Below are 23,195 nucleotides of genomic sequence, written 5' to 3'. Positions count from 1 at the left end.
TGTTGTATAATATTAACATTGCATTAATTTTAAAGAGTAATCTGTAAGCTATCCATTAATACTACTTTTATAAATTTTCAAGCATAATAAAGAAAGTTATAGCATTTTAATACTAGGGAATTGGAGGTATAAAATGTTTGTATTGTGTTACCGTTAATAGGCAAACATGAACAGCAAGACAAGATCTTCAGTAGGACAATTTAGAGGATATTGTCCGACTTCATCATGGAATTATTGCCCTTAAATGACGATTTTTTTAGGGGAAAAGGAGGGGGGTGTCTTTCATGAGAAATATTTTGATAGATAACAAAAATAATCAATTGGCAAAAACTTGTAACAAGTTACCTTTCGACGTTATAGTTAGTAGACTGTTCATCAATAAGCAATGTCCATAATGTAAAGTCAACTAAATAATGCATGTGTATGATACAATGTCAGGCGTTTAGAATATGTAGACAAATGCCCAGAAATCTTATTGGAAAAGCTTTACTCTTTGGGTTTTTTGGAAAAACCAGACTGTAGTGTTTTTGTTGTGATAAAGTATTATATAAAATATAGAGATTCTGCGAGCTATATGAATTCTGAGTACTATTCTTTCTACAGTAAAAGATGGCCTTCAAAGATGATTTGATAATAAGAATAAAAAAAACTGGTAAAAAAAATAGATAAAATATTTGCTCATGTTTTTTTTTATTATATCGAAAGTATCAAAAACTAATCAGGTTTGGCATTTCATCAATTGTTACTGTTAGTAGATATAGGAAGATGTGGTATGAGTGTCAATGAGACAACTCTTCATCCAAATAACAATTCATAAAAGTAAGCCATTATAGGTCAATGTACGACCTTCAACACGGAGCCTCGGCTCACACCGAAAAAGAAGCTATAGAGGGCACTAAAATACTAGTGTAAAACCATTCAAACGGGAAAAACAACGGTCTAATCTATATAAAAAACGAGAAACGAGAATCACGTATAAATTACATAATCAAACGACAACTACTGTACATCAGATTCTGACTTAGGACATGTGCAAACATTTGCAGCGGTATTAAATGATTTAATGGTACCAAACCTTATCCCTTTTTCTGAAACAATAGTATAACATCACAACATAGAAAAATACACGTTAGTCTGTTTCCGTGGTGAGCCTGTTATATAAAAAAAAATATTATAGCTGGACACCCCCAATTTTACGAAAAAAGACTTGTCCGTATGAAAACATGAACAACGTGTCAACTTCTGTCATTTTTTTTAAACAAACAAATTTGCTGAGAATATCCAATCAAAGAGGTATTATGTCCATTTTCCTTATATATCCATGGAGAAATTAGCCTTTTTGCACTCTTTTCAAGTGTTTAACACATCAATTTGATCTCCAACTTTTGTAGGTTTCTTTTTCAATAACAACGTTAGCTACACACATCGATCTCATAATGTCCTTACAATAATAAGTCCAAGAAACTCATGCCATTTGCCTTTGGATCTCCTTCATATTAGGGAATAGGAAAATTAACGATTAATACTATAAGGAAGTTATGCATTATACCTAATGACAGGACTACTGGGATAACGGGCGGGAATACTGGACTACAGCTAAAAACAATTTTGAGTTGGAAGGTAACAGCAATATAGTGTCATATAGATGAAGAAACATTTACTTTACATGCAGTGAACATCGAAATCTCTCTACTCGAGACATTGGAATTAATGTTCCCTTTTTGTCGGACATGGCTACGAATGCATTCATACTGCCTGAACAAATAAACGGAATCCCATCATGTGTAAGTTTTCTTTTAAGATGAGCATGCTTCTATAACCCAGACATCCTTAGTATATTTCAAACTTTTAAGTAAGGAGTTGTACTTGCTTTCAAAGAATGCAGGTATTTGCTTACAAGGAAACTTGACCTACTTAGTACCATAATGTACTTTAATGAACTTATATAATACCGGTACTCTAAATGTATGATATTGTTAATGATCACTACTACCAATTTATATCATTTACACTTCTGGACTTGTATTATTGTTTCGACACTTGAACAAATCATTTATTTTTTTTTCTGCCAGGAATTAATGATGATAAGGTGGGCCGGATTAAGAGAGCACTTAATCCAAATGCAGAGGACGACAAAAACACTCAAAATATGCAGGTAGAAGAGACAAATAATATGAATATACGACAGGGTGATGAAAAATCTACTTATAACAAAGATATTACAACAAATATAAAGATACATCAGGAAAACAGTGATGATTCAAATGAGTCGTCATCATTGTTTATGCCTGAGGATTCCATAAACAAGGCAATAGTTAATCTGGATAATAAAGAAGTTACGAATGAATCTTCATCACTGGTAACGCCTGAGGACTTCACCACCGACGACAAGATTAATCTGGATAACAAACAGAATGAGTCTTCGTTATTAGTAATGCCTGAAGATTTGATGTCGCATGTGTTTTCTAAGTCAACTGCAAATGCTCCTTTAAACCTTTATGCATTATGTGAATTATGGGACTTTGCAGGACAAAAAGAATTTTATGCTACACATCAAGCATTTTTGACAAGCAGTGCAGTATACCTTGTAGTTGCAGATATGAAGGATGACATAAGTGAACAAGGCTTAGGGCAGTGTGTTGCTGATTTTCAGAACATTGGAGGTATGTTTTTTTTATCCGAAAATCTAATGAAATAACATTATTTAATATACGGATTTTAAATTCTGTAATAAAACGAAAAACTAAATAAGCAATTTACATAAATATTCATCGAGCCAACAAAATATTGATTGGTTGATTGCACTAGTGTGCTAATTCGTGGCAGTCAGTTTGTATTGATGGAGGAAACTGGAATGCCCGGATAGAACCACTGACCTTCGGTCAGAAAACTCGTCAATTCAAAATTGTAGTCGAGCGCATTTGCCACGTGTGGGATTTGATATGGACTGACAAAGACCCTACCCACAAACGAAAATAATAGGTGTAATTTACATCTTAATCAATTGAGAGTAGTTAAACTAATACATACTCCGTTTGAAAACTTTTTTTCGAAATTTAAAATTGTAAGTATATACATGGTATAGTTATTCGTAAATAATATTACAAATGCATTTGGGCTATTTCGTTGAAATAAGGAAAATAAACAGTTTAAATACATCAATTTCTTTTACTTTAACGTATTCAAATAAATTGCAAACTGATGCGAAATAGTTCCATCATTTACTTGTTTGGGTTTTTTGAATGCATGTTATATGTGTTATGTCAATTTTTTTTATAACTCTACCACTCTGAACAATATTTTATAACCAAACACAAGCTCAGTAAAAATAAAGTCAAAGCACATTTTTTTTATTACATTTATATAAAACAAAAGAATTCAGATGCCATAGTATACCATAGTACAACCACAACAAAAAACATAATATTTAGTGAAAATGAAGAGCTACATTGGTATGCATACACACATTAGGATACAAATATTTTTTTATGAAAATTGACAAATTCGTTCCTTTAGCATTCTATATACATGATATAGTTGCAAGTTATGTTATAGATGAATCGTGGTTTTATTTTGTTTTTCTGCTAAGGTAAATAAATCAAAAGTATGGTAGGTGGACATGCATACTTATTGTTTAAACATTGCTGATACATTTCAGAGTATGTAGATTTTTGGTTTGATTCTATCCATTGTCATCGAACGGCCGACAAACGAGCTAGGAATGGACACTTTGATCCTCCGATTGTATTAGTTTTTACTGGAAAGGATAGATATGAAAAAGAGGTAATACAATTGTGTAACGTTGTTCCTCACCTCTATCCGAGCTGTCTTCAAAGTTATCAGTATCCGTTCTTGACCGGCACGCCACTTAGCTCCGTCAAAACATTTTTTTAAAGAATATAGTCATCCCACATCAATAAAAAAAAAGCAAGTAAAGTAAGCTATACAAAGGCGCAGGATAACAACTAAAACAAAGAAAGCCCATCTCATTATTTATAATACAACAATAACGTAAACCAATCATTGAATATAGCTACCGCTGATAACTGTAACACATGCCCCTTCTTTTGGATATACGTGTTTATAAGCGCTTAACCAATCAATACCTTGGACAATAGCTTAACAAAACAACTGATGTACACACAAATCATCCCGTGCATTTATTGATTGATAGGTGCTTGTTTAAAATACAGTTATCAATTATTGTATGGATATTTAACAAAATCAATTAATGCAGTATTATGTTCTTCTAAATGGGACGATAAGATTGCATGCCGGGACTTGGGATTAAAAAGTTATAGTGTGTTAGACTACAGACCAAATAAAGACCCCTTGAAAAGTTAATAATCAAATAATTTAAGTGTTGTTGATTTTTTGTCGAACGCATATCCTGGTACCATTGATAACTATTTACACCACTGCATGGGTCGATGCCACTGCTGGTGGACGTTTCGTCACCGAGGATATCACCAGACCAGTAGTCAACATTTCGGTGTTGACATGAATATCAATAATGTGGTCATTTGTATGAATTTCCTGTTTACAAAACTTTAAATTTCACGAAAAACCAAGGCTTTTCTTATCACAGGCGTAGATTACCTCAGTTGCATTTGGCACAACTATTTTGAATATTGGATCCTCAATGCTCTTCAACTTTGTACTTGTTTGGCTTTATAAATATTTTGATATGAGCGTCACTGATGAGTCTTATGTACACGAAACGCGCGTCTGGCGTACTTAATTATATCATGATAGCTATATATCCCAAGTAATAATATTTTACCCCCCAAAAGGTAAATTGGTATTCAATGTATATTGCAAAAGTCATATTTACATGCATATCAACACTTGGGTCAAGGCTCAGCAAGGTGTGATTTGTTTCATGTTCGTTTAAATCAGAACTGAATTTTATATTCCAATACCTAAACCAAAGGTTTTTAGATGAGATTGCTGTTACGATATTGTTTACAACAGAGGAGAGAAAGATATCAAAGGGATATTCAAACTCAAAAATCGAACAACGCCATAGCTAAAAAAAGAAAAAGACAGACAAATAATAGTATACAAAACACAACATAGAAAACTAAAAACTAAGCAACACGAAACCCACAAAAAACTTGGAGTGATCTCAGGTGCTCCGAAAGGTTAACAAGATCCTGCTCCACATTTGGGACAACATTAAGGGTTATAGCGTTAGTTCATAAGGGATTGGTTGGTTTAATCAACCATTTTCTATATAAGCTGTACCAAGTCAGGTATATGATAGTTGATTTACGGAACGCCATCAATGCCTCATAAAAAGAAACTACTATGACATGATGGAATACTTCATTACCTGATGTGAAAACTTCATTACATGATGCTGTTTATTCTTTATATGATGTGACAATTTCATTCGGAATGTGATTAGTTTTTTTTTAAAGTATGTGACAACTTCATTACGTGATGTTGTTAGTTCTTTATATGATGTGAATACATTATGACTTGATGTGGTTCGTTCCTTACAGTCAAAATTTCATTACGTGATGTGGTTAGTTCTTAACATGATGCGAAAACGTCATAACATGATGTAGTTTGTTGTTTTTATGATGTTAAAACTTCATTACGTGATGTGGTTAGCTCTTTATAGGATGTCAAAACTTCGTAACGTGACGTGAATATTTCTTCATTTGATGTGAAAACTTCATCACGTGATGTTGTTTATTGTTTATATGATGTGAAAATTTCATTCCGTGATGTGGATAGTTCTTCATATAACGTGAAAGCTTCATTACCTGATGTTGTTGATTGCTTATCTGATGTGCAAACTTCGTTACGTAATGTGGTTAGTTGTTTTTATGATGTGAAAATTTCATAAGTTGATGTGGTTAATTCTTGATATGATGTGAAAACTTCATTACGTGATGTGGTTAGTTCTTCTATGATGTAATAACTTCATTACGTGATGTGGTTACTTCTTTACATGATATGACCGTTTCATCACATGATGCGAAATTTCTCACGTGATGTTAAACAGTCATTATGTCGAATTTCTATAGCATTGTCATGTCAAATTGGTATTACGGGATGGAATAAGACATTTCAATTGGTATTTAAAAGTGTGTCTTTCTATGCTGTGATGCTACACTTTTAGTTTCAGATAAGGGTGAAGTTATTATTTAAACGTTTACATCCGCTTTTTTTAGTTTAGTTATGAATGTATAAATACCCTGCCATGGGTTTTGGTAGATATTTTACCGTTTTGTATCGATCTGGTGAGTTATGCCCTTTTTAACTGATTATTATAGCTTGTTCTTATGTTGTACTATTACACCGTGGTCTAAAGGCGAGATGGCCGCTCACAAACATATTTACCCCCACCATATTCCAAATTCACAACAGTTCATGTCTGTCATGGTTTTTTTTTCGTAAATTGTTTTGTTACAAATCATGCCATTAGTTTTCCTTAATTTGATGGTTTCAAAATTTCAATTTTGGGCCTGAAATAGCCATTTTACGGCATGGATTTCTTTTCATTATTATAGACAATGCTTTAATGGCTTACATCCACTTCATTTGAACTTTGTGGATAGTTGTTTCATTGGCAATTATACTTAATCTCCTTATTTTCATATAACTGGCAAACGTATCGTTTTTGAATAACATAAACGAAGTTGAAGATATATCTGTGATCTGAAAACTTCCCGGTTGTTTCGTTTGTTTCAACGATAATCCCGTTTACATAATAAAAGGAAAAAAAGGATTATTTTTTCATAAATGGGGGAACATAACTCACTGATTCCTTGTTAGATGCATTCACTAAAATCAAGTAGTTACTTAAAAATATTGACGTTGTCAACGATTTATCACGTGTGGTTTCTGAATTTAGCATAAAATGGCGTCATGATTTTCAGCTTTTTGCTTTTGAAATCTTTGTAAAACGTCATCAGTGTCTGAGTAGAAAATTGGTAAACCAGGGGTATGTCAAAGAACGTCTCGTCCGTTTTCTAAAAAAAATAATCGGAAGGTACCAAAACCTTGGTGATAAATATTCCGTATCAACTTCGTAAATAATATATGATGGTCTTGATGTATAGATTCTGCGTACTGATGTTGTTTATCATCTTATTAATGTGTGTTATTGTTCTTTCATTTGTCTATGTTCAATTATTAATATTACTTTTACTGTTGGATTGTTTTATATGATACCCATTTAACGTGTCTCGGTACTTAAACATCCCGTCAATGTGTTTGTATTGTCTTTCATTTTTTGCTGGTGTGTTTTGTTTTCGAAAAACTAAGGATGTTCTTATCCCAGGCATAGATTACCTTAGCCGTATTTTTATTAACTATGATAACTATTGTAAGTGCGACTTTTTGTATTTCTTTGGTTCTTATAACGTGACTCTGTACTTTAAAAGATCCAGTCAACGTACGGCCTTCAACAATGAGCAAAGCCCATACCGCATAATCAGCTATAAAAGGCCCAGATAAAGCAAGGTAAAACAATTCAAACGAGAAAACTAACGACCGTATTTGTATACAAAATTGAATTATGTATGTTAAGTTCACGCATCAGTGTAAATATAACGTAATTTCATGAGACTGTCATCAAAGTGAGAGGGTTGGCGCTATAAAACCAGATTTAATCCACTATTTTCTACATTTGAAAATGCCTGTACAAAGTCAGGAATATGACAGTATTTTTATGATTTTACTTTTTTCTGAAAATTAACTTTCATATTCCGTTTTGATTTTTTTTTGAATTTCGGATTTTTTTTTTACTTTTTGCTCGTTGCTTGTTTGGCATATATTTCATAAATGTTCAGGACTATAACACATAAACAATGATTTAAAAAGTAATATCACAAAAATACTGACTTTATCGATATGATTGTTGAAAAATGTGGAAATCCACAAGAAAGAGGGTATGTCATGTATGTAGATGAGGTGTAGCCATGTAAAAGCTCACTGTACGTGCCTAGTGCAGAGTTGTTGTAAATGTTTCCATTGTGCAGAGTTGATCATTCTCTCTATATAGTTGTCAAAGGTACCAGGATCTCTATACCAGGCAAATCAGTCAATCTAAATTCCCCACTTTGCAAAGGGGTTTACTGTCGGTCGGTAGACGACCAAGGCATGACCATAAATGTATGCCTTCTTACGGGTTTCATTGGAAGACGTGGTTTATTTCCATTAAGACAACTATCAATAAAGACAAAGCAAGAAAAAGTAATGTAAAACAAAATAGAATAGATATAAGAAGATGTGATACAACTATCCATCCAAGTCACAATTGAGAACTAAGAAGCCTTCAACAACGAAAAATACATAGAAAGTCATAGAATGATCATATTTTTTTTCATAATTTTCATGAGAGATAGTGATAAGTTTGAATACAGCTAATAAATATTGGACTTTTCTCATTGATAATCATCGTTAAAATATCAAACATAAAGGTTTTTTATTCCTTTGTATATTTTCTGTAGGCAGATTTGATGAAGAGAAAAAAGGAACTTAACGATCAACTAGACCAAGTTCTTGGATTGCAAAGCAAATATCATCACTTGCACAAGAAATGTTATTTGTCAAATTTGACAGATACTGATGAAGAATTTGTAAAGTTGCGACACGCAATTTCCGAGACTGCAAGGAAAATGGATAATTGGGGTAATGCATTTCCATTAAAATGGATTCTTTTAGAACATTTGATCGATATCAATAAAAACGATGGAAAAAATATTATTAATTTAAATGACATGTTCAAACTTGCTGAACATCACGATATTAATATACTGGAAAAAGATGAACTGCTGTTGTTTCTTCGATTTCAGCATAATGTAGGGAACATTATTTTCTTTGAAAATATACCGGATTTGATCATTTTAAAACCTCAGTGGTTAGCAGATGCTTTCCGATGTTTAGTCTCAGATAGAATTGATGACAGCGGCTTGCATCACCTTGAGGACTGGACACTGTTTAGACGACAAGGCAAATTAAGTGAATCGTTAATAACAGAACTTTTCAAATCAAAAGATGGAAGTCAGTTTTCAGGACAGAAAAACAACTTACATAAAGTTATGGAAAAACTTGACATACTAGTCAAAATTGAGAACTCAAGTTATTATATAATGCCAAGCCAAATGCCTTCTTCCAAGTTTGAAGATGTATGTAGAAATGTTGGCATTCTAACAAAAAACTGTAAAAGGACTTCCTGGCTTTGTTTCAAATTTAAATTTCTTCCACCTTCATTCTTTAACCATATCTCTGCCTGGTTTATCAAACAGTACATTCCTAGCAAAGTGGATAGTGATGCTACATCATTCGCTTTATATCGTGGAATCTGTGTGTTTGACATTGATATATCTGGTTGTGAAAAAATACTGGTTACCATGTCGACTGATACCATTGCTCTTCAGGTTGTGTCGTTTTCCGAACAGGAGGGATTCGGAAGTATGTGTAGCGGTATACACAGTGAAGTAACACAACTTATTGAAGATATAAAAGAGAGATATAAAGTGAACATATCGTTTAAACTCCATTTCAAATGCAGTGACGGCTATTATTTTAAAGACACCTTTGAATATGAGAATTTGATAATTGAGAAGAAGTGTTTCTGCATTCAGCATAAACAAATGCATCGATCTGACCAGATACTTTCGCCTTGGATGAATAATGAGGTATGTTTTTAAAACGGCATCATTATCAGTTGGTTATATTATCATTTGGAATCCTTAACAGTCTTTTCATAGTTCGATATAATCTGGACCTATTGTTTATAGTCTAGACTCTGTCTCGGTACCTTTCTTCTAAACTGTCTAAATGTTTTCTGGAGTACACAAATCAGAATCCCAGACTTTCAAAAGTTCATTTTCAGATGTCAAGTCCAACTAGCTAAACTTTTAACTAGCATAATCTGTTATAATGGTATGTGTAATGATAATGAAAATGATTATGATTATGGTATTGGTAATAACAATTTTAATATCTATTTTTGGTAATATTCTTTTGACGGGGCTCGGTTTTTATACATCCCGCCGTTGTGTCATTGTCCTACGGTAATTTGTTTTGTATTGTTGTATTTTGTGTTTGTTTATGTAGGTACTATTTTGGCTTTTTGTTCTAACTATTTTGATCCAAGTTTCACTGATGAGTCTTAGGTAGACGAAACGCGCGTCTGGCGTATGAAATTATAAGCCAGGTACCTTAACTATAAAGACATATGAGGACAACATCAGAATGAAAAAAAAAATATGTCGAGACAAATTAAAAATGTGGTAATTTGTTTAGAAAATTCAGAGTTTTAAGAATAATTTAACACAAAAGCAGAAATGGTAAGGATATATCAATACAAATTATATGAGGATTAATTTAGAATGTTAAATATTTGTAGAGACAGAATTTATACTTTTAGAATAATAACACAACATTCATAAAAAATACAAAAAATACAAATTGATAATTTTGGATCTGGTGACTTTGCAGTGAATGTATAATCAATTCTCATTCATAGTTTCCTCGACATGATTTTAAAAAGAGGATAACAATGATAACGTTATGAACTGCACGTTACTTAATTTTAAATTTTATTTATTTGTAACGATGAACGTGTAATACTTGTTTCTGGACGTCTGATATAAACTTATCATTCTGCGAACACAAAACATCAATCAATGTATTTCCATCTATCATTTAAATGTGTTTTGCAATAACTTGATATATTTATTTACCAACAATTTTTCAACATCCTTAATTTACGCATATATTTTGTAAACCTGTTTCAGGTATGAAGCTTTCAATATATGCACAAATGAAAGTTTTTATCAAACAGAAGGATTCTTAAACTTACATGTCACTAATATATTGACAAATCCATGGCAAAAAAACTAAAAACAACCAAAAAAATAAATAGTTAAAATACTAAATCACAGAAAAATAAAAACAACACAAAACCAACCCATATCCATGGGTGATCACAGATGCTCCGGATAATAATTATCTATATGTATATGTCGTTTCTATGCTCATCGTCACAAATTCTTACATTTGATGTATTTTCCAAACTACTGTGCAGATTTTAGAAACCGCTAATTGCGTTAAATGCATTCGTCATATACAAACATTTTTAGGACAAATTTAAAAATTCACTGTTTCTTTAAGAACATTTTGCTAATATACAGTGTATTCCTTAAGATGGTTTCCAAAAGACTGTATGCATATGGTTCCGATACAACGTTAAAAATCTATCTGAACATCTTGCATATTTTCTTACATTTGTCGTTAGGGGCAGCAGTTTCTCATGTTTTTGCCATGAAAGCATGTATGATCTATTGATCGGAGGTTCCCATGACTAGGAGAGGCGGCGAAACATACCACATCAAACTCATCAATCGAAAATAAACTGACAACGCCTTGGCTAATAATAAAAAAAGACAAACAGACAAATAATAGTATACCAGAAACAACATAGAAAACTAAATACTGAGCAACACGAACCCAATTAAAAACTGGGGGTGATCTCAGCTGGTCCGGAAGGGTAAGCAGATCTTGCTCCACATATAGCACTCGTTGTGTTGCTTACGTTAATACAAACCCAGTAAATGGTCTAACTCGGTAGGTCTAATCATGAAAAGGGAAGGGGATTGACGTTATGACGTTAGAAACATATCCGCTATCATCTGTGAAACGGGTATTACATAACGGTCAACCGACTCGTGTTGGAGTCTGTAAAATGTACGAAGGGAGGATTTCAACTTCATCATTTGGAACTCTTAGTTTAATGGCTTCCTTGGAAGCAGCAACCCTCTATAGAGGAAACCATGATAGGAAATACAAGCGCGGGAGTATCGTTTCAATCGGGCGATATATACTCCGTATGCAGGCGCTGCTAGAATGTTGCTTCATAGAAATGGAAAGTTAACAATTGGGAAGCTGAAATAATCTCGTTTATCGTAAAGTTTTGTTTTCAACCGACCCTCATTGTCAATGTCTTGATTTAAGTCAAGATATGAGGCAGACTTGACATAGGAGCTTATATATTCAAGTTATTGGTATACTGATAAGAGGTCAATGACTTGGAAAATGGATTATTATAAGCGGTTGTCTAAATCGGATTTGTTTGTACTTTCCGAGTTTTTCAGTTTGTTTCGCGTTACAACGTCCAAAAAATTCATGTTTTGGGTTGTGTTCTGTAGTTTGTCTTTTTGCCGTCTTTTACCATAGCATTGTCAGTTTCTTTTCGACTTTGCAAGAGTTTGAATATGACTTTGAATATCACTTTGGTATTTTTCGTTTTGACATTAGTTAAGATTTGTTTTGTATTGAGTTAAGAAAATACATAGAAGCATAAACTATAGTAATCTCGTTTAGGAATGATGGGTATGAGTCAACACGCTTGACTTTCTTCTTACCTATTTCGGGCAACATATATGCGAGTTGTAATTTGCAAAAAGTTCAACTATGACGTATTAAGAACGGTCACATTAAACGTACCAATTTTTCAACACAAGATGCTAATCTCGACAATCAAGCTCTTGGATATGCTCAAGGTAAAAAATTCAAAACATAATACAAAAGTTGAACAAATGATAACACTAAAAAAAAACAAAAAAAGGAAGCCACATCCTGTAATAGAATAGAACTATGCACGAGGAAGATACATTCCTTGTACAATGAATCAGAACTATGCACGAGGAAGATACATTCCTTGTACAATGAATCAGAATTATGCACGAGGAAGATAAATTCCTTGTACAATGAATCAGAACTATGCACGAGGAAGATAAATTCCTTGTACAATGAATCAGAACTATGCACGAGGAAGATACATTCCTTGTACAATGAATCAGAACTATGCATAGTGAGATACATGAGTGCTTAATTCCAAATGAATTTAAAACAATAACCGTCACTTCATGCAAGTATCAAAGTATTGGCTAAAGGACGAATGATACTAAAAACCCACTAGGAGATGTATCGATCGTGATCATAAAGTCACACAACATATGTATCGAGCCGGTGGAAGTAATACATAGAGTGAAATCTGTTACGACCGATCAATTAATCTGAAGTAGTGGACTCATGATATCTTTGGGGACTACAAAAGTTTAGATGTATCAATCCAGTGGTAGTAATCCAGTGAACATTAACAGCACCAATGTAACTATACCAGATCTGCAATCAATGATACTCGAACCCAATTTATATTTGAGAATTAAAAACCGAATACAAAAGTGTAACAACTGATAAAACAAAAATGGTCCAAATGCACAGTTAAATTCGGACAAGGAGCTATGTATGAGGATAATACATTCCTTAAAATAATTTCAAAATTGTTTAACAGCAACTTCAATGAGACAATGTCAGTTAATATCAGGTTTTCTTTGCCTGAACTAGACACATGATACCAGCTAAAGTGTAGATCCAGTGGTTACTAATAACATAAACATTAACGGTACTCATTTTACTGCAATTTTTCAAATTACTATACAAACGCAAAGAGGGGACTAAACAAACAAAAATAATAGTGAAGCAAAAACTGGACATAGCTAAGCACTAGGGAATTACATTCCTTTATTTAAAATTATTCCAAAATGTTATAACAGCAATTTAAATCAAAACAATATTCGTATTTTCATGCAAGTATCAGAATACTGGCTACTAGGGTAATGCTAGGCTAATGATATAATCTTGGTCAAAAAGTCCCCCAGCAGACGTATCAATCCAGAGGCAGTAATAAGTAAAGTTCAATCACCGATCAGTCAGTCTTCACATTATAAGTTTGAGGGATTGGTGATATAAACTTGACCTATCAGTGACGGATAGAGGACTACTGACATGTATACGATACCTTACAGTTTCAATTTTGCATAACCTCCCCAATTATCATACTTGTTAGATGTTCAGTAATACATTATGAAAAGTAAAGCTACATTGTAATTATGTCGTTTCAGTATTCAATTAAACTTCTTTCTGTTCTTTTCAGGTTAAAGAGATTCCCGACAGAACGAAAGTTAACACTACACAGGATGACCAAAATCCAGGTAGTATGAATTTTTACATATTCTCCTTTTGAACCTTTATCTTCTAATCGTTTTTTTGTTTGTTACTACAACATGTATTAATGGTGTTATAACTCAATAGTCTTGTCTTTCGAATATTCTACTCTTTATCCAGGGAACAACATGAAAGGGGGGCGTTCCTTTATTCAGACTTACAAGAATTAGTTTGATAGTTGACTTTGAAAGTTTTTCAGGTTAATGTGTTTTCCACAAATATATTTCTCCTTTGATTATTGTTTACACATAGGTTACTTTTTCTGTCAGATTTTTTCATGATGTGGTCACTTTTTCTGTCAGATTTTTCATGATGTTAAGTAAGAAGACAATTAACACATGAATATTCAAGGCATACATTTAAATGAGGTTTGATGGATGGCGTTATTTGGTCCCAGCAATAGCAAAAATTGTAAATTTATAACACTAATGTCTTTGTATATGCAAATGCCACAGCCTTACCAAATGTGAATGTTTATATTAAGTAGAAACATATCTTTCTTCTATACTATATTTTAACATGATTAATAACAAAATCTAAAATAGACTATTTTTTGACAGTCTGTGCTGTTTCGCATTAAATGTAAAATGTTTAAAGCTATGATGCGAATATAAAAAAATGAAGTCTTTAATACTTTTAATCGGCTTTAGAAATAAAGATGGAAATTTAAGGATATTATAAACATTCTCATTTCATGATTTTTGATAAATTAGGAAATCAATAACAAAATTAAGATTCCAACCAAAGACGGAATTTGTCCTATACAATAATAAAGCTTACGGTCCAACATAGTATTAAATCCCCTGATAACAACGTCAACAGCTTTAACGGTATTGTTTTATTGCACCACATGCATTTCGGCCATTAACATTTGTTTTCAGTGATGCTCCTTGCCGTCAGTCCACAATCTACTAAGCATTAAAGAGCTAATTAAAGGATTAGGAAATAATAGTAAAGCCAAAAGTGTTATTTTTCATTTTACTTGCACTGGGCTGACACCAGTACTCCATGTTATGCACAAGTTCAGTATGCGGTGCTTCGGAACTATCATGATTTAAAAGTAAATATGTTTTAAATTCGACGTTGGTCAATGGTGCAACAACTAATAAACTAAGGTTCCCATTCCGTCGTGGTCACTATTGGTCCTTTTCCGACCGCGACTGCCAATAAAACCTTGGCAAAATGCGGGATATCCCCTTGGTTGAGAGTGATGTACAAGTACACAGCCACGTAAGTTCAGATTTGGAATGTTGAATCCGATGCCTCATGGAGAGAATGCCATATTTTCTTTACGTTGGAACCTTTGCAATACCTCTTAACCGGGGTGAGAAAATTGCCTATTGCACATCAATATATTCTGTCACTTTCCAATTCACAATACATTGCAGTCAAAATTTAACAGACATCTATCCCGGAATTACCCATATTTACTGTTAACTGATTTCGTCAAGAACATGCAGAAATCAATTTAAGGAAATATGATTGATTACTCAATTAGTACTAGGTTAACATTTAGTGGCAATTATTTCATGAAATAAAGATTTGTTGGATAGGACAAAAGATCTAAACAGGAAACATTTAATTCGTATCTTCTCTGTACAAAAAAAAACAAATGCTTTATAAAGTTAATGGCAATTAGGACCAGGGGTGTTTAAACATTTGGATAACTGCAGCTGGGATTTCGAAAACGCCTCTATTCATATATTGAAGTTATTTATTTAAAAGCATATTCAAAAATATCTAATCGAAAGATCAAAATTGTTGACCAGTTTACTTTTACCGTGTTAAAACTACAATCCATTGATATATGAGACATACGAAACAGGGATTCAGCGACACGTCTGTGTAAACTTTATAAAGGAGGAGCCCAAAAACCCGCGATTAGTGTAATGTAGGCTATGAATAGATTTGTCTTTTGTCTTGCGCATGATTTAAAGGTAGCATGAAACAGATATATCTTCCCACTGTTAGACTATATAGATAATAGATGATGGAACTGTATTTTAATATTTTACCTTCATATATCAATTTATATTGTGTGGTCTGATATTTCGAAGCTTGATATAAAAGTTAAATGAGTTTTCAATCTTGTAAGTGAAAAAAAAAAAACATAAATCAATAACATCTGAGATGAGGTCGTGAAAAGTTACTTAAATTATTTAGTTTGCAAAACATAAGAAAGGTAACAACATTCAGTCACTCTTAGTGGTAAACTGCATTATAAATTAAGCAATCGATTGTTGAAATAACCAATTTGATACTTGCTTATTTATTTCAGAAAATAAACCAAGCAAAGAAGACGTTCAGGATCAGACTTATGTTAAAACCAACCTTCCGGTTTCTGTCAATTTGCGTAAACAGTTGAATATAAAACAGTTAACGAATGAAAATCTTGTCATTACTAGCTGTATCAAGACAGGCAATACATTAGTGTTTACTGACTGTGATAATAAACGACTTATTATTTGTAATTCAGACGGTTCTGATATCGATCACATTCCTCTGTCCTATGCACCATATTATATAACAGAGGTAGATAGTAATAATGTAGCAGTATCCTGTTTATATGACAGTACCATACTGATAATAAATATATCTACACGTTCTATCACCAGTACAATCAACACCAGTGGTCGCTGCCGCGGAATATCATATAATGATAATAACCTGTACGTTGTTATTGATACGAGAATAATACATGTGATTGACCTGACAGGTAAAGTAATACGTACTATACCGGTACCTACAGACGGTATCTACGACATTACAGTAGACAGAGACAGGTTGGTCTGTATAGACACTAGATCATCAATATACTGCTGCTCGTTAGATGGAAAGTTAATTTGGCAGTTTAAAAGGGATGAATTTCAAGATTTAACTCGTGTAACAACAGATAATGAGGGGAATGTCTATGTGATTAATACGAGAACACAAACTGTAATAGTTGTAGCAGATGATTGTAAACATCATAGAGAACTTCTTACTGAATCAGATGGATTGAATAAGCCGTGGGGAATTTATTTTGACAAAACTGAAAATATTCTGCTTGTTTGTAATGCAAGAGACGGAAATGCATTTCTATTTGACGTGATAAAGAAATTGACATAAATAAACATAAATAATTCTTTCAGACAATGAGTTGATTCAAACTCAATCTATTTGTGCATTTAGTTATTCAAAACAACTTGTATCATTTTTTTGTTTTCTTTACTATCAATCTGACTGAAATGAATTTCATTTTATGTTCAGAAAAACAAAATTAACACATTTGTTATGTACATGTTTAGGGGAAAATTAACACTTTTATTTCATGTGTGACAAAAGAGTAACTTGATATGGAAAGTTAATGAAATATTACAGAGACGTGTTGTTTAATTGATTAACACCACTTGATGTTTGATAGTTGAAGACAAAAACAAAATTAAAAATATATTTCATGATATCTTTTAAACCATATATTACTAGTTTAAGAGGAAATTTCAATATTAGTCATATATGTATGTCCTCAATAGTTTGTTTATTCGAAACATATAACGGATGAAAGGTTCTAAATAAATTCAAAATAAATTACACATCGTATTATGTCGTTGGGTTGCTGTATATTGGGCGATAAACGCTTTAATTTCATCTGTGACAACAAATCAATTTTATAATAAATTTAGAGAAATGTTACAAAGACATAATGTTCTTTGATTTACATCCACTTTCTGTTTCAGAGAAAACCATGACTCAAGATAGACTTCATCATATCCTTGAAATTTTTTTGTATAGTCCCTAGTGTTGACAGTCGGTTACTTGCCATTAATTTTTATACCCCTTCCAAATTTATTTCTCCCATGTTTTATGCCTCAAATTGCAAGTAAGGGGGTGAAATTACACTGTGAAAAAGTTTGGGTCCAGAAATTTAAAGGAAAGTAGTGATTTGGTGTAGGTAAAAAAAGGTTGAAAAATAGCACTTCGGAAGCTGTCAAAAGATTTCAAGACGCCCTAAAGATAAAATTGTCCGTATTTTGAGTTTGAGGCGATAAAGTTTTCTATAATTTTGATATAATTTGTCCCAAAAGTAGTACAACATACTGTAAAAGTTTCTTTGAGAAAGCGCAGGTGGGATTTTTTTTATTTTCATTTATGCTTTAAAAGAAATGCACTACGAAATAATTGTGGTCTCGGACCTTATGTGGTGTCGTCGGGTTGCTTGTCTTATAGACTGATACTTCTTTTTTCTTACATTTGTGTGGTATGAGGGTGTGGATGGGGTTCTTATTTTTTTTTATTCGTTATACTGTTTGTTCATTATTTTCTATTCTTTATCATGATTTATATTGTAGCACCTCATTATTCCCTATTTGTTTATAAAAAATGGCGTGGCTCTGTACTTAAACATCCTGTCATTGTGTTATTGTTCTATAATACATTTTGTATTTTTGTCTTTTATTATTGCTAATATGCTTTGTCTATATATGCCTTATTGTGTTCGTCTGTTACGTATTACGTGGCTTTGTACTTATACACCCCGTCATTGTGCTGTCCATGGTGTTTAAAAAATATAATCACGAAAAGAGGGTTGTGTTTTGGTTTTTTTTTTCTTGTTCTTTTAGTTTGCACTCATGTTTATTTGTCTCAAGATAATTAGTAAGACTTACGTAGAACTTGTAAGGACGTCTGCGTTATTTTCACAAAATTATGTGCGCGTTAATTCTTTTGTTTTTCGCTTGACACCCAAAAACACCTTTGAAGCAAGTACGTGTTTGCGTTTCCTGACAATTGGTTCTTTAATCACTCAGAAAACACCACAGCAAAGTATCAAAGTAGTCACATATGTCATATCGTTTCCCTTAGATTTTCTGAAACAATGTGTTTAATATCTAAGAAGTATTTGCCACTGAAAGTTAAGGAGAAACAAATTTCAATCCGTTATGTTTGATTCAAAGCAAAACTGGTATTGCTATCAGAAATGCTATCAAATTTATATTATAAAAGGTACCAGGATTATAATTTAGTACGCCAGACGCGCGTTTCGTCTACATAAGACTCATCAGTGACGCTCAGATCAAAATAGTTATGAAGCCAAACAAGTACAAAGTTAAAGAGCATTGAGGACCAAAAATTCCAAAAAGTTGTGCAAAATACGACTAAGGTGATATATTCCTGGGATAAGAAAATTCAAAGTTGTGTAATAGGATATTTATAATACTTTTTTCAGCTAGCTTGTGCACTAGGAAAATTAAGTGCTGCTTTAATAAATGAGATATGAGGTACAGTGTACAGTATAAAATGTCAATGAGACAGCAATCCAACTACAAAAATAACAATGTCAATGAGACAGAAATCTAGCTACAAAAATAACAGAAAGACATCTAGAGGTAGACGACGTGTTTATTCGTCACCAATACTGAGACAGGTGTCATAAAAATTATGTCATGTAAGTGCTATCAGATTTATATATATATTATTTTTTCAGCCAGTAGTGTACACGGAAAATTAAGTGTCAACGTAAATTTGTTCCGCCTAACAGAAGTTCCACCGGAAACTTTGTTATAAACAATGTCATAATATCTGTTCCCGTTGGAGCAAATATTCTATACCATTTATTCCGTTAGGAACATATACTGTAATATTTATTCCAGTGGAAATAATATTCCAGAATAGTTTTTCCATTTGAAACTTATATTATGTAGGAACTTCCATTTTGTGACAATAGAAGGAGATTTAGATGTGGGACATACGTCAATGGAACAGCAGCCCAACGACAAAAATAACAAAACAAATTCGTGATGCATACATATAGTCTTCGCGGACAAATAGACTAGTGACCAAACATATGTCTCACTCTTAATTGTCTCGATTCCATGAAAGACAAAAATAAATACAATAGAAGCAATCAAAGATCTACAGTAACTGTTAACACTTAATTCTCTGAATAATGGAGGGGGGACATTACGTCGATATAATATACATGTGTACGACAACGTTCCTGACATGGGATACTCACAAAATGTAACAGAAATTAGACGAAAGATTTGTTTCCCCACCCCTCTTAACTTACTAGAAATATGAGACTAGTTGCATACGTATATAATACGTACACAAACTAACCAGAGTTTTGCCAATACCTTCTCTGAGGAAATTTTACAAATTGTGTACTATGTAAGGCTTTCAAATCTTTTACATCGTATTCTAACCTCTGAAAGATGTGGCTTATTTTGTCTCGTATTGCGTGTAGAGATTTTGTTCTTTTACCTTTTACATTGCGTTGTGTATTGACATTCTCTTTTTAGAAAAAGGGGGAGGGGAAGGTGCCGTGAAATATATTTTTCTAATAATAAACATCAGCTATAGAATGTGATAATGTTTCAATGTTAAATAGGTAAACAGAGTAGTTGACTACATTTTATATCACAGTGGTATATAGGTAAACAGAGTAGATGACTGTACATTTTTACGAAAGCCGAGAAGGATCATTCAAAATTCATAATTCAAAACTCAAAATTCTCACATCAAAAATTCCGATTTCGATTCCCGCCGTTTCTTTGTCACGTAGTCTCTGTGCCTCAAATTACCTCTGTGAAGATTGACTGCTGGTTTAGATGTTATATAGTTTATTATAATATTAAGACATGTATACTAATTTATTAATTGAAGTAATGAATAAAAATTAGAAAAAGGCTAAACAAAATTAGCCAACAAGTACCCAAAAAAAATTGGACGAATAGGACTCTTTGAAAAACGGTTTCCACTCAACACTACTTTGATAAGTTTAAATGAAAGAAACAGGAGCCTTTTTTGCAAAATATAAATAACCAATACTTTTTTAATATAGAAATATTTTACTGTTTATTTGTGTACACAGAAAATTAATGACGCAAGGCTTATTTGACAAATGGCTAGTTTTATTATCGACTCCTAGTTATCGACTCCTAGGAGTCGATATTAAGAATTGAACGATGGACACTTAGGGCGTGAATTTTTCTTGCTACCTGATTGGAAGATATTACGAGACGTGAATAATCAAAATTTATTGATTGGTTAGAACAATCCAAACCTAGTAAATGTCCTTCAATCCCGTAGAGTATCGGATTTGTCGTCTCTTTTTTAGCAATTAGATTTTACACAGGTAACTTTTATCTATAAATAGACGAATCTTCTGGAGTAAACAACAACGTTAAACGATACTAATTCATAACCTGTGACCTCACGTGTGTGGTAAAATTTGTTGATTGATGCACGTGGCTATTCTAGTAAATGGATTAATCTACAAAGCGAGAGAACTTAATTTCCATTTTCATCAGCTAAGAGTCGAATATAGCACTTTTTGAAAGGCTATCGCTTGTTATCTGCAGTTAAAGTTGAACTGTCAGAATGATTAAGACAAGTTACGATGTCTTTGGGTGTAGGGTAATAGAAATTAGCTATGATATTTGTTTTGTCTAAAGAAAAAGTAATTAAACTCTATGATAAAGGTCAGTTGGTCAAGATACTAGAAGCTGTGGTACTTTCACGACTGTAAGGATTTTCCTTGATTGTTTTAATCAGTAAAGATACGGAAGGACTTGGTTTTTAAAGTTTATATGTTTAAACTTTGAAGCTGACGTTGTCAATGCATCTGAAGTAATGTAAATTTGTGAAAAAACTAAAAAAACAAATTCTTGTAAATAGATAACGTATTATTTAGTTCATGGGAATTATCATAAAATTGAGAATGAAAATGGAAAATGTGTCAAAGCGACAACAACCCGACTATAGAGCAGGCGTTTCTAGCTGCAATTTGTAATAGGATACATTGTCGTGTCATAGTATAGTTATGTACGTCCGTCTGTGTCGGAGTTGCTCCTCCCCTCGGTCACGTTACAATATTTGAATTTATTTCTGCTATGTAAATATCTTGGTTTCAATAGGTTATTGCAAGGTCATTTCTCATGATATCTTCTTTCTGTTTCAGCATTTCTTTCCTATAAATGTGTGTTTGCAGTGGCGGGTCCAAAGGGGGGGGGGGGGGGGAGAGGGCGTTCACACCCTTTTTTGTTTGCACTTTTTTGGGGGTGTAAAATGATTAATCAAACTAGACTGTGAACTTTGCTATTCCCCGTGTATTTAATTTGTATGCGACAATTCTTTACTTATAAAGATATTTTCGCTCGTATTTACTGTAATATATAATGGAAATGTCAAAATCATGTGATTCGCCACGATGCAGTTGACCCATGCGTCGAAAAAGCGTTACTCAAGTCATTTTGAAATTCAAATTACTGTAAGTAACACATTGCTAAGGCTAAGTTGAAAAGCATGACACCATCAAAGCGACAAAGGATTTATTAAGAACATAGTGACTTCTATTTCACAATTTCACTAAACAGAAAGAAATATATAGATTCATACACTGCAACAAGTGTATTACGATATTTTTCCACTCGAGACAGTTAAATTTTATTATTTAAAGCGCGAGGCTTGCCGAGCTCTTTAAATAACTAAAATTTAACTGTCGAGTGTGGAGAAATATCGTAATACACGAGTTATAGTGTAGGAATCTGTTTCTCTAATGACTTTTATCCTTCTTTTTCAAAGATTTTCAGAAACTTGTGTTCTTTATATGCGACGTCATCAGGCATTGTCGCCTTTTTTCATGACGTCACAATAGGAAAATTCAGAAGAAAACAAAACATTTAGACGTCATAATCAAATTCCGACTAATCATTTGCCGAGAACAGATTTTTCACTAGTGAGGAGAAACATTTTTCTCACACCGGTCAGGAAATGTGAAAATAGCACAAAAATTAGAGAAACTATAATAGTACACTCTCGTGAAAAAAAAGTTCCACATCAATATTATATACCTACGAAAGCAATGTTTAACCCAACACGCCCCAGTCTATTAATAACATAGCTGAATAATGATCCTCAGTCAGTAAGCTCTAGATAGATTTTGATTCGAAGGTAAGAACCATTTGATATAAAGAGGCAGTCTGAGTTTTGCCTTAAACAAAAATTCTGGCTGTATATATCTGCAATGAAAACGATAATCTTGTCCGTTTTTTTTTGGGTTTTTTTTTGGCTATTAGAAACAAACATTTCTAGCATTAAATGAACATGATGAATAAAATACGGGCGTATTTTTTTGGGGCCTGGGTTAACGGTTTGCATGCAAATTCCATATCTGACCAGAC

The 23,195-nt window shown here is 32.9% G+C and overlaps 1 protein-coding gene across 1 annotated transcript in view; it reads left to right on the top strand.

Moving 5' to 3' along the window:
- LOC139501637 (uncharacterized) overlaps window positions 1-18,596 on the top strand; it is a 57,827-nt gene extending 39,231 nt beyond the window's left edge. The window contains exons 10-14 of the mRNA XM_071290764.1: window positions 2,073-2,663; window positions 3,659-3,783; window positions 8,469-9,659; window positions 13,964-14,021; window positions 16,313-18,596. Coding sequence (XP_071146865.1) covers window positions 2,073-2,663; window positions 3,659-3,783; window positions 8,469-9,659; window positions 13,964-14,021; window positions 16,313-17,142 — 2,795 coding nt within the window. The 3' untranslated portion in view covers window positions 17,143-18,596. The remainder of the gene's footprint in view (window positions 1-2,072; window positions 2,664-3,658; window positions 3,784-8,468; window positions 9,660-13,963; window positions 14,022-16,312) is intronic.
- Window positions 18,597-23,195: the final 4,599 nt, after the last annotated feature.

Source organism: Mytilus edulis, chromosome 13, assembly GCF_963676685.1.
Source record: "Mytilus edulis chromosome 13, xbMytEdul2.2, whole genome shotgun sequence".
Taxonomy (NCBI): domain Eukaryota; kingdom Metazoa; phylum Mollusca; class Bivalvia; order Mytilida; family Mytilidae; genus Mytilus; species Mytilus edulis.
Note: the sequence above shows the minus strand (reverse complement) of the source record. Positions and strands in the feature narration are given on the sequence as shown.